The 11,662-nt window shown below is 49.3% G+C and overlaps 2 protein-coding genes across 9 annotated transcripts in view; one reads left to right on the plus strand and one right to left on the minus strand.

Annotated features, from left to right (window-relative positions):
• Positions 1-2,732, plus strand: part of SYNRG (synergin gamma) — a 36,263-nt gene extending 33,531 nt beyond the window's left edge. For 5 of the 7 annotated variants that reach the window (XM_026861479.1, XM_026861481.1, XM_026861482.1 and 2 more), the window contains 3 exons: positions 146-256; positions 705-740; positions 1,717-2,732. In XM_026861479.1, the coding sequence (XP_026717280.1) occupies positions 146-256; positions 705-740; positions 1,717-1,848 (279 nt within the window). In that variant the 3' untranslated portion in view covers positions 1,849-2,732. The remainder of the gene's footprint in view (positions 1-145; positions 257-704; positions 741-1,716) is intronic. The other 2 variants (XM_026861480.1, XM_026861484.1) reach the window with 1 other exon arrangement.
• A 4,818-nt stretch (positions 2,733-7,550) lies between these two features.
• DUSP14 (dual specificity phosphatase 14) lies at positions 7,551-11,496 on the minus strand. 2 transcript variants are annotated; one of them, XM_026861689.1, is made up of 2 exons: positions 11,143-11,496; positions 7,551-9,638 (listed from the first exon to the last, which is right to left on the minus strand). In XM_026861689.1, exon 2 carries the CDS (start codon positions 9,518-9,520, stop codon positions 8,924-8,926), a length of 597 nt encoding a protein of 198 aa, XP_026717490.1. In that variant the 5' UTR covers positions 9,521-9,638; positions 11,143-11,496; the 3' UTR covers positions 7,551-8,923. The 2 variants fall into 2 exon arrangements, with proteins under 2 accessions (XP_026717490.1, XP_026717491.1); XM_026861690.1 differs by having other exon boundaries at positions 7,551-9,694.
• Between the last annotated feature and the right edge of the window lie 166 nt (positions 11,497-11,662).

Consider the following 11,662-nt stretch of genomic DNA (forward strand, 5'->3'; position numbering starts at 1 on the left):
GAGAAAATGTCGTATGTCATCCCTGCCATGTTGTCGGTGTGATACCACGGCTCTCGGCAGCAACCAGATGGATAATTTTTATCATCGTGTCTGCAACTCCTTCGGTTACTGAAAAGGCCTAAATTTTATTGTCTCATTTCTTTAGCCAGATGAAAACTCACTGGATTTCTCTTCTTGTATGCTGCGTCCAGGGATTAAAAACGCCCAAGATCTTGCCTGTGGAGTGTGTCTCCTAAACGTGGATTCAAGAAGTAAAGTAAGTATAATGGCCTCTACTGTTAAACCCTTTTTTAATGTACAGTTTGGACTTTAATTTTAAGCCTTGGGTGTATTTAAAACATTTTCGTGGCTATAATTTGTCACTGGAGGTGGCAAAAGCAAAATCTGACCTACAGATGAGAGACTCAAATAGTCAGTGTTCTGTAGTCACTGGGCTTTGGGTGTGACACAGATGTGGATAAAGGGTTAAATTGTTCATAATGGGGAAGAAAGTGGGATGTTAAGAATTTAAAAGTACAGTTTTTTTAAAAAATAAAAAGCTTTTAATGACTTTTCTTTATGAAATGCATCTCTGAGGATCACCAGGAGGGGACGATTGCAATTAGCAGAGCTGGGAGGGAATCCCAGGATATGTATAGAGTGATGCCAACCTATTGACATATATCGGCAGTTTTGCTGACTTTTTGGTTTCAACGTTATTTCAGAAAGAAGAGAAACCTGTGGAAGAGCTTCCTAGAAAAGTACGAACCTGTAAAATAACATACTCTTTCTAGAATCATTCTTAGTTGAGTGTGGAAGGCTGAACTGCCATCTGGCTTTCAGCTGTCATTCTCGATTGTACCGATCATTAATCCTTTTCTTCTAGTCATTTTTTTGTGACTGTAACACTTGATCTGATCCACTAACACGCTCTAGAGCCACCCCTTTGTCTTGTCTGCATGCCCGTATCTTGTGAACAGCTTTCTGGTTTTGTGCTACTTCTGTTGTGTGGTAGAAAATTCACCGCAGTGAGTTTCTGAACTTGCAGCTGCCTGTGTGTCTGTTGCAGAAGAAGGGGAACTCTAGGGGGGTTTTGCTACAAATATTGACTTTTGGCTATATGTAGTAGGCAATGGCATTTTTAGAAATCTCTGTAGGAAATCCACGGTGTGGGGAGCAGGGCTAGAATATTTATTTTTTTTTCAAATAGGTAGCTGTGAGGCATTGGAAAATATCTCCTAGCAACAAACATCGAGATGTTTTAAGCTCGTTCATGGCTTCACACACTGTTCAGAAGCTCCTATTGTAAAGCAGATTCAATTAACAGGAGAAAGTAGATCAAAATCAACCTGATATTACGCTAATATCAAGAATTGCAGCTGCCCAAATCTGCCCCAGTGAAATAAATGCAGTGGTCATCAACTGGTTGGCAGAACAAGCTTTTGTCTTGCACCATAGGTAGCGGAGGTAGAAGATGCCTGAAGCCAGGTGAGTTAGTTGCCAGGTGTCAGGTCAGCCACAAGTGTGCCCAGGTGTGTTGGGAAGTTTTATTCCACCTGCAGACACTTTGCAGACCCCAATAAAATATTGTTTATTGGGTGGTCTGTTGGGAGCGAGAGGGTCCTGCCATGCCGTGCCATTCCGGGGTGATACCTGTGCAGTGTCCATGTCCACTCCAGCCTCTAGATCCTGGAGTAGATGAGACCGTCACGCTTGTTTCACTTCTTGTTATTTTAGGCCTTTAATTCGGAAACGGATAACTTCAAGCTGGCGTATGGAGGGCACCAGTACCACGCAAGCTGTGCAAATTTCTGGATCAACTGCGTGGAGCCAAAACCTCCAGGTCTCATTTTGCCAGACCTGCTCTGAAGGCGGTTGCACTGAAGGTGGAGTTTCGGGTCTAATAGTGCAGGACACGTGGGGTAAACGGTGTGGGCAGGAGAAGCGGAAAGGCTCGAGGTGTGGTTACCGGTTGAAATGTTTTCCTTTGAGTTTTGTACCCTAACGGGTTAAAGCCCCTGTCACGTACAAATCGCTCGTGAAGAATTTCACTTGAAACGGCCAGTGGTTCAGAAATAAGCAGAAAAAAAATGCAGTGTGGCAAAAAAAATGCAGCATTTCAGTCTTTCTCCAGATGAAAGCGGGTCAGTCTTGGTAACAAACCAGTCTGCTAACTGAGGGCATAAATCTCTGAGAGAGGACAGCACCTAGCTGCCAAGAAAAACTGAAATGCTGGACCGATTTGCATAGAAGTGACCACTTAAATACTTGAAGTACGTATTTGCAAACAAATCTTTTCTTTGATGTTTTTGGTATATGGATCATGATGTTTTTCTTTAAATATTTGCTGCTGTGCTATTACAGTGCAGACGCGGCACGAGACACAGTACCTTTCGAGGCAAAATGAATTATTGACTTAGAAGGAATGAGGCTGCGGAGAGCCGTTGTATATTCATACCTCCACCCTTCTGTATTGTAAATTATACTGTATTCCTGCGTGTAGCTGGTTAGCACCGGGGAATAAGGACTTGGAAAAATGGTTGAAATTTTCCCTATTACATCTCTTTAGTAGAGGCAGCTGGATTTTAAAACCTGTAGTCTTTGCTACTCTGTTGTAAATAGAGACAAACTCCTTCCCTGAACTTGCCCTGAACTACAGGTATGATTCGTGATGCTTCACCTGACCCTTTGGTGGTTGTGTGGCTGCATCACCCTTGAAAACTGGACTCCACTGATACAGCATGTCTGCTCCTGTGTGTGTGTGTGTATATATATATATATATATATATATATGTTAGCTTTTTTGTATGTTGATACGCTTTTCTTGATGGGCTGCCTGGGTGTGACTTGTGCAGTCTAGTGCTATCTGTAATAACGTGTTTCTCTGACTCAGATCTGGCAGCACAAGTCGTCCCGTGGCTCCTGCTGCAGGCGGGTGTCATTTAACACGGAAAGTCGGTGCTCTTAAGCAGGCTGTTTGCTGAAGCGGGGGACTGTGCGCCTTCCCTTTCGTTGGTTCACCTGCCTGGGCAGGACAACAGGCCATCACAAGTTACCCATACCTAAAGTACCTGATTCTCTCTTCAGATACGACACCCAGACGACAGTGCAGTCAGCCGTAGTGCTAGTTACAGAATTTTAAACCTAGTGGGAGCCTCGTGGCGTTATTCTGAGACCTTTATCATTATACGGTCTGCAGGGAATGGGGTGTGTAGCTGTTGGGTACAACCGGCTGCTCAGTTCTTTGACCTAAGTTTCTCAGATCTTGAGAAAATCTCTTCTCTCCAGAGGTATCAGCAGCTTTTCCGAGTTAATCTTCCCTCCGTTATCAGTAGCTGACACTGGCTGGTGGTTATTTACTGAAATAGAAATTACAATGAGGAAAAACGATGCTTCGTATTTAAAAAAGAAAGGCTCAATTATACTAAACTATTAATTATACCAAATGAAAGAATCTTGGCTAATAGGAGTGCTAGGTATCTGGCCCCTTATTTACACAAATTAAAATCAATCTTCTTGCTGCCTGAAATGAGCTTGTTCGTAAAATAAGCATCTTGTGCCCCCAGTCGCAAGCTCCAGCGGATCAAGCAGCGGCTTTTCAGCAGCGTGGCAGCGACCGCCTGCCTTCGGCTGCCCAGCACTCATCAAAAAGAGGGCGGTGGCTCTCTGCTGGCTCTTGATTTCATTTATTAGGTGCAAAATAGTTACAGCAGTCAGCCCCATCGCTCGGGACCTCCTGCCTCGTTTCCCATCGTCATTTCTGCCTCCCGCAACTGCAGAACCCCCTCAGCATTGTCTGTCGGGGCGCGCCCTCAGCTTGCTGCTCGCACGGGCACCTCGGAGCTGCCTGACGCAGGGGCTTTCGCTCGCGAAATCCTATCTCGGGAGAGGGGATTTCATAGTTAGCGTGGCTTTCCTGAACACTTGGCTCCATGGGATTTTGTTTTCCTAACTGAGAAGGCCACAAATAAAAGAAGGCCACGTGAAACTTAGAGCAGCCGCTGTTTCACATAGAGCAGCAGCTGTATTGTCCTGAAGGCGCTTCCCAGGGATGTGTAAGTTCCCTAAGATGGATCCAGCCTGTCTTTTGGCCCATAAAAAATAAAGAATCGACAGTTACAATTGCAGCCGAGCTCGCTGAAGTACGACACCACTGCTTGCTCCCCACAGCAGGGAAGGCAGCAGGCACCGCTGCGGCGTCTGTGGCAAGCAGAAAGTGTTCTGAACGGAGCGCCTTGACGTCATGGGAACACACCGAATGTTTTGCGTGTAGATACTCTCGATAAAGGCGTTGCACAACGAGGATCATCTCGCTTACATGCCCTAGTCATTAAAATGACTCACGCCTGCATTCGGCATCGCCTCGGATAATGGGTCGCAGCCGGAGCCGGTGTCCTTGCCATCTGTATCCAAGGTGACGGGGTTTCCTACAGCGCCTCGGAACAGACCACGCTCCCCGGCTTCCTTTGCGTACGGGCTAATGGACACGCTGCCTTTGGCTGTGGTCGTGTTGAATTTCACAAATGTAACTCCGTTTTCTGCATGTCTTCTTCCACTAGAAAAGAGAAACGGGATTTTCTGGGGTTTTTTTTTTTTTGGTAATGTATGTGTTCTCCGGCGCTGCCTTGGTCTTACCTACGGGAAGTGGTATTTCTGTATATTTGTGTACAGTTGCCAGCGATCATTCGGGGGGTTATTTAATGTCCAGATGGCTTTACCCTGAGGCTCCTGCGCTGTCCCGGCGCGCTGCGGGCCGCCCTGGCTGTCAGGGTGCTGGGGAGCGAGCCCAGCGCCATGTCCGGGGCTCAGTGTCCCCCCCAGGCTTCCTGCCCCCACGGGGCTGCAGCGCTCGGGGGTTCTCTGTGGCGTGGGAATTGTTACTGCTCTTCCCTCTCTGGCCGCAGCTTCTCTTCACCCGGGTTTGTTTTGTGCGGCTCCTTCCTTGCCGTTGGTGCAGGGCACGTGAAGTGGGAGTGAAATTCAGCCTCAGGTTGGGAAGCAGCTCGTGAAAACCTGAGGAATGCTCCAATTTCTAGTTAGCTACGTGTCAGATTAATTAAACTTGAAACAAAAACCACCTTTTCAATAAAAGCTGCTATTGTACAAACTACTTTCTCTGAAAGATTATTTTTTTTTCCCGTTCTCTGGACCTGTATTTAATTCCAGTTCTCAAAATTAAAATATAAATGTCATAATTTTATGAAGAAAAGTGGTCAGAAAACTGCTATATTGTGATTCTTTATCCCTCTGGGCAAACGTTGCTTCTCTTCTAATAGTTTTGTGATTAGTAGTTGGAGCTGTTTCGGTTTGTGCTGTGCTGGTCGCTGCTGAGATTTTAAATCCAATGAGAATAAGTGTTATTAATTGACTTTAGTACATTGTTTACTCCCTTAATTCTTGCAAAGATTTGTAAATCCTTTGTTGAGATTCCAACCTTGTATTCAATAAAGAGCTCGTTTCATATCTGACCAACCTGTGAAGTGCCTCGTTCCAGGGTGCAGCTGGAAAAAAAAATGTTGCTTTTTCTGCGACCCGCAGGTTGTCACCTCTGGGCCGAGCTCCTCCTCGGAAACACCCGGGGCCCGGCGACACCTTCCCGGGGCTCGGGAGGAGCCGTGGTGCTGCCGTGTGAGCCCTTCGCTGGGGCTGGGATTTGAGAGATGTTTCGCCGAGTAACAGAGAAAATATTCTTTGAGCAACAAAGATCCCAACTGTTTGGAAAAACCTGTGGGGAGCAGAAGGATGGATGATCTTCCCCTCAAATCCAGCTGGCGCGGGGTTAAACTGCGGCTCCGTCTCTGGTTTCTGTAGGTGTGAGGGTGCGGGGAAAACTGGGCTTTGAGGGGGGAAAAACACTCGTGTGAAATATCTTTTGTTGGAACGCGAACGCAAGAACTTTTGCAAAGAAATACCTGAAGTATTCGTACCACTGCACTTCTCCATGATATAATCTCTAATGGGTATTTCAGGTGAATTCTTTATTTCCTAATGTGCTTTATTAGGCAATTACATTTTTTTATAGGTGTAACTTTCCCTTTTGTTTAAAAGTCAGCCCTGATGCTTTCTTGGCTGCACATTAGTATCTTCCCCTCCATGGGTGCTCGGGCACTGTGTGTATAAAGTCTATAGAATAATTCAAAGTAGAGGATTTTTACTTTCCAGTTTTTATACAGAAAATACTGTTAAATTATACATAGTCCGTTTTTTAAGTGAAGTTTAATTTTGCAAGATTTCAGTTTTTAGTTTTTTTTTCCCCTTTAAAATGTCATCCTTTCGGAATGGCTCCAGACTAATGATTAGTCTTGATTTTTTTTTTTTTTTTTTTCATCTCTAGTTCCTTTTCTTCCTCACCATTTCCCTGGTTGCAGTTTAACTCACGATAAAAATAGAGAGATGAGTAGGATGTACTTTTTGAACTGGACAGTCGGTCTCCTGTGTCTGTTTGTCACTGAAACCCGAACTGCGCGCAGCTGGTGGCAAAACTCAGTTTTATTTCAGCGGGCCAAAACTTTGTTCGTGCTCATCGTCAAAAGCAGGAGGAGACCTCCCGCCGCCAGCGCGGGGCTGCGCGTGGTGATAGCGCAGGGCACCGAGCTCCACGTGCTGATACTGCTGGAAAAATGGGTGTTTGGTGTTTCCATGTGCGCGTTTGTCGACGCGCAGCCGGTTAATGGAGAAAAGAGGGGGTGCAGGGGGATGGGGGGGATACGTACGTGCATGTAGGAAACGTCTGGGCTTTGAGGACCTCTCAGAAACTCCTCCCAGCAGTGGCTCCGTGCGCGGGGTCGGCGTTATCGTAGCCGGTTGACGCTACGGCCGACCTCACCGCGTCCACGCCCGCAGGGGCTGAGCACGCCCGTGCCCGCGGGCCACCAGCCCCCCTCGGTAAGTGACCTCGGGCCACAGGCTGTGACCTTGGACCACAGGCTGTGACCTTGGACAGCCGCCCTCGCTGGGCCCTGACTGCAGCCTGGAAATGACAGAGCACCGGCTCCTTCCCAGCGTTACCCCGCGTCGGTAAAACTCTGTGTCTCTGCAGTAGATTTGGAAATTCCAGGCCAGAGCTGCTCAAAGCCTCAGTATCAAATTCACCCTGAGCTAGGCTTTTGCTCTACCCAGGTCTGGTTTTACTCCTGCTCCAGACGCGGTTGAGGCCACTTGTGCAGTTTTGTACCAGCAGTAGCAGTACTGCAGCCCTAGCGGCTCCTCCTCTGGGGAAACCCGCACCGCAGCCCTGACGTGGTGCGGGTCGGCTTGGAGAAAACTTTACCCGTGGCCGCTGCTCCCTGAAACCTCTTCAGCTGCGACTTGAGAAGATAAACACTTTGAAATGGCCAAACTAATTGCCTGGTGTCTGTGGTGAGGAGCGGGAGCTGCAGCACCCCCGGCTGGACTGTGAAGCGATCAGCCACGCGACAGCAGCGGGTCACCGTGGTTTGGTTTTTTTTCTCAGGACCAAGGTCCAGGTTTGTTTAGAGCCACTGCTCAGCGTTACAGCATGTTCCCGCTGTTACTTGAGCTACATTAGCAGGGTTCTGAAGAGGAAACCAACACGTGTTCTTGTTTTAATCTTTATTGATTTATTTTTTTTTACAAGTATAGAATCTCATTTAAATCGGATAGCTATCTCGGCATCCAGCAATCTGCGTATTCCTCCTTCAGAGATGCAACAGAGGACACAAACGTCTCATCCAGGAACGGACTTGCCTTGTTCTCATGGTGCTCCCGTTACACTCCAACGAAACCAGACCCTTCCCGTCCGCAGGGAGGGCAGCCACGGCCCGGAGGCCTCTCCCCCCCTCCTGGGCTGGACTCGCTCTTGTCAGGCGCAGACCAAGGCAAGGCCTCCCCGGGAAGCCATCCTCCTCCGGGAGGCTGAGCAGATCGCCGTGTCGCACAGAATAACTCTAGAATGCAGCATAACCTTGAGGACATAATGAAGTGATTCAGAGATGGGCTAAGGCAGATCACGACCATACTTAAGAGCTAATCAAGCGGATTTACCTACTTCCAATTTACTGGTTGATTGAATATTGGAAAACACAGCCCAGCCCCTCTGGAAGGCGGCCACGCACACAAGAGTTTCCTAAACGTTTCTTTGGCTGTCCAGTGCGGGGAGGGTTAACCTCTCGCTTCTGTCTTAAGCCACGTTTGGACAAGATCTCTGTTTCCTTTCCACCCACAAAAACACCAGCGTTTTCAGTAAGTGTAAGTGTATTCCAGGACTGTTGCCCCGGCATGGAATGAGTGAAAAAGGATCTTGTATTTTATTTTTTTTTTAATTTGAATCATTCAAATTTTATTTTGCTTGTGGCCGACATGGACTGACTTTTTTTTTTTTTTTTTTTTTTTTAATTTTTTAATACAGATTAAGAGCTGACTAAAGATCTCAAACACTATATACTGAGAGTCACTACGGATGTTAAAGAAAACACCAGCACTAGCCCCACAAGCCTGCATGCCTGCCTTCCTGGCTCATGGAAGAACCCACTGCCGTGGAGTAGGACCTCGCTCCTTCTGTGCTAGTGCCGCTCCCTAGCCACTACAGGATTTTGCAAGGAAGCAAACAAGCTATTAATGAAATATCCAGGCTACCGCATCACAAAGCGCACTTTGTTCATTAACTCTGCCAAATGCCTTTCAGGCCTTTCCTCATAGGATACTAATAAACTGACTGAAAAAGAGAGGGAGGCTTTATGGAAGGAATCAACTTATAAGGAGACCTCATTCTGCTAAATCAGAGAAATGCGGATGGGGGAATCCCTGTAGAGAGAAATGCTTTGAAGGGAATCGTTGGCCTTGCAGGTTAGTGAGGTGAGAATTAGTTGAGGTTCTGCTGTATGGTAAAGAACCAAGTTGGCTGTAGAAGGAGAAGGGAATGTCTCCAGTCTGGTTGACTCAGAACAGCGAGTCCCTTCGGTTGTGCTTCCTGTCTGCAGTCACATTAAATTCCCCAGTAAGGCATCAGGGGTCTCCTTTCTCTCTCGTAAACATCTGGGATGATGCCGTATGGTGTCTGTACCATTTTAACCGTTGTCTTCCCAAAGAGCTTCCTCTCGTAGTCTATCAGTTGCCTCCAGAAGCCCACGTTGGGGCGTATAACGGGGCGCCGTGATTTGACCCAGTTGTAGGCCTCAAAGAGGGTCACCTTGTGGTACTTCATCAGGTAGGCGATGCAGAGGGTGGCCGACCTGCTCACGCCAGCGGCACAATGCACTAAGGTGGCCCCGTGCTTCCGCGCCACGCTGTTGATCTTGTCGGCGACGCTGTCGAAGTACAGGGAGATGGGGGCGTTGGGCATGTCAGCCAAAGGCACTTTCACGTATTCAAACTGGGGCCAGTTAAAATTGGGGATCTCGATGGTCGCGTTGATGATGCAGGTGATTCCCCGGGAGAGGAGCAGGTGCCGGTTGGAGGCGACACTGCCCCGGCTCAGGTACAGCGAGGGGGTGATCTGGGCGATGCCCCCAAGGGCACCTTCAGAAAGCATTCGCGGAGCCATCAGAGTTCTCGGTAAGGAGTTGTGGCTTCTGGAGGTCATGGAGGATCTTGGCACTCACGCTTCCATTATGGGAAGAGATCCAATGGGATCTTCAGCCAAGGGAAGGATTGTCTGGCCTGGTGCTGCTAGGACAGCACGAGCTTTCTCCGCTTAGTCACTGCAAAACACAAGCGATGCCACATCAGCGGGCAGCTGTCCGGTGGGGCCACGTCTCTGCAAGAGAAAAGGAAAACCCAACTCACCCCGCTGTGGCCTGGACAACCTCCTACCAGGAAACCTCTGTGGGGTGAGGCGGTTCAGGGTTTGCACAGTGCTTATTACCACGGGGCCCCCAGGCATCGCCTGGACAGATATTAACACAAAAAAAAAAAAAAAAAAGAAGCTTCCAGCCTAATTAGCTCCAATTACTCGTCGAGGGTTTAGGCAGCCTACCTGTGGGCCCGGACGGTGTTTCACCCCGATTAGCACGTGGAAATGTAGCTCCACCTTTCCCATGCTCTTTTAAAAGGAGCAACTTCACAGCTGGCCCGAGTCCAAAGGGACGGTGAGAAACAGCTCACTGGGACTGGCTGCAGATGCCAGCAATTTAGATCACCCTGCCCTCTCCCCGATGGCACCCTTCTCCTTTTTTAGGTATATGAAAGGCCCCGCCAAAGTACATAAACAGAGGAAAGTTGCTCATTAGAAAAAGCAGTGAGTCATGTCCATCCAGATCAGTCATCGGCTCTCATCTAGGCTGGGGAAGTGTGGAAAGAGTGACCTGGTTATGTCAGAAGCCGAGAGTAAAACCAAAGCAGAGGCTGGGACAAGGGAGGCTCTTTTCCTGCTGCTTTAACGACTGACTAATGCTTTGGAGAATGCCCCACGCCGCAAAGGCTCGGGATGGCCTGGGTGAGCCACGCAGCCCCGGGAAGGACCCTGCTTTTATTTCCCGGACTCCTTTAGGACCTCACTGAAGCCAGTGGAGAAGCCACAGGCAAGGGGACAAGCCCCGGAGCGTTAGCGATCTGCCATCTCCTTTCGGCTGTGCGTTCTCCAGCTCGAGATGGGCCACGGCAGAGCCTGGGGAGCCCCTGCCCTGCCCAGGTAGAGCTGAGCCCACCACCACGGCCCTGGGCGCCACGGGGAGGGGATCGGGGGGGCTGCTCAGCGCCGTGGGCAGGGGGGTGTCTGTCCCCTCCAGCAGTTAGCTCCCTGGGTCAGAGAGCCCTCAGAGGGCTGAGAGACCCTGACGGCAGCTTTCCCCGTGCTGACACGACAGCTTGTCCGCATCCTGCGCTCTGGGAAGCGCCGGCAGGTCTCAGCAGCAGCTGGTAACGCTGCCAGAGGATTTTTGGCATGGCGTTGCGCTACGGTAACTTAATGAGCATAACACGGTTTCCTCTGTGGCTTGTTCCCTGCTGGCAGCTCCTGAATCCACGGGCCCAAAGTGCCGGTGCTGCAAGAGTTCATGCCCCAACAAGAAGATTTTTTGCTGCAGCTGCAAGCGCTCGGCTTCCCCCTGCGGACACCCCCACCGCAGTCACCCAGCTGGAGCAGCAAGGAAAGGTGTGAGTTGTTTTGGTTTTTTTTTTTTTCCAAAGGAATCAAGTCCTTTGAGCAGGGGAAATCCCTGCTCCCCAACAGCTGTTACTGACAACACAAAGGATTCAGGTACTTACACTCGGTAACAAACTGTCCTGCTCCAAATCACCGCCGGGCAGACGGGCGCTGCGGGCTGCTGAAGCTGGGATGGCTCATAGAGCGCGTCCGACGCTGAGCTGGGGAGAGAGGAGAGCACGGGGATTACTGGGATCCGTGCCGGCCCCAAACCGGGCTCCGGGCAGCCCCTCCGCTGAGCCCCGTTTAGGTGGTCCTCCAAGATCTGGGAGGGAGGACGGCAGCTCCCCTGCCCGCTCCCCGGGGAGAGGCAGAGGCCTCAGGAAGGCTCTTGCTGCCGACAGCGTAACGTCGCCAACCGCTGCCAACACAGCATTCCAAATCACGGTAGGCCCAGAGGAATCCGAGGCTGGCACAGAAGTCATGACTCAAAAAAAAAAAAAAAAAAAAAAAAAAGTTTTAAGTAATTAATTTGCTCTAACGTCTCCTTTAGCATCTGCCAAGATGCTCGCCTAGTCCCAGGCAGCCGGCGCAGGTCTGCGTTTCCTCTGCCAGTGCCCCGAGCACGTTCCTGGGAGGACT

This window comes from Athene cunicularia (assembly GCF_003259725.1).
Source record: "Athene cunicularia isolate RWA chromosome 19 unlocalized genomic scaffold, athCun1 chr19_part1, whole genome shotgun sequence".
Classification (NCBI taxonomy): Eukaryota; Metazoa; Chordata; class Aves; order Strigiformes; family Strigidae; genus Athene; species Athene cunicularia.

Bases quoted from the DNA above. Each gene is read 5' to 3' on its own strand.
- DUSP14 (XM_026861689.1), bottom strand. From the start codon at position 9,520: ATGACCTCCAGAAGCCACAACTCCTTACCGAGAACTCTGATGGCTCCG.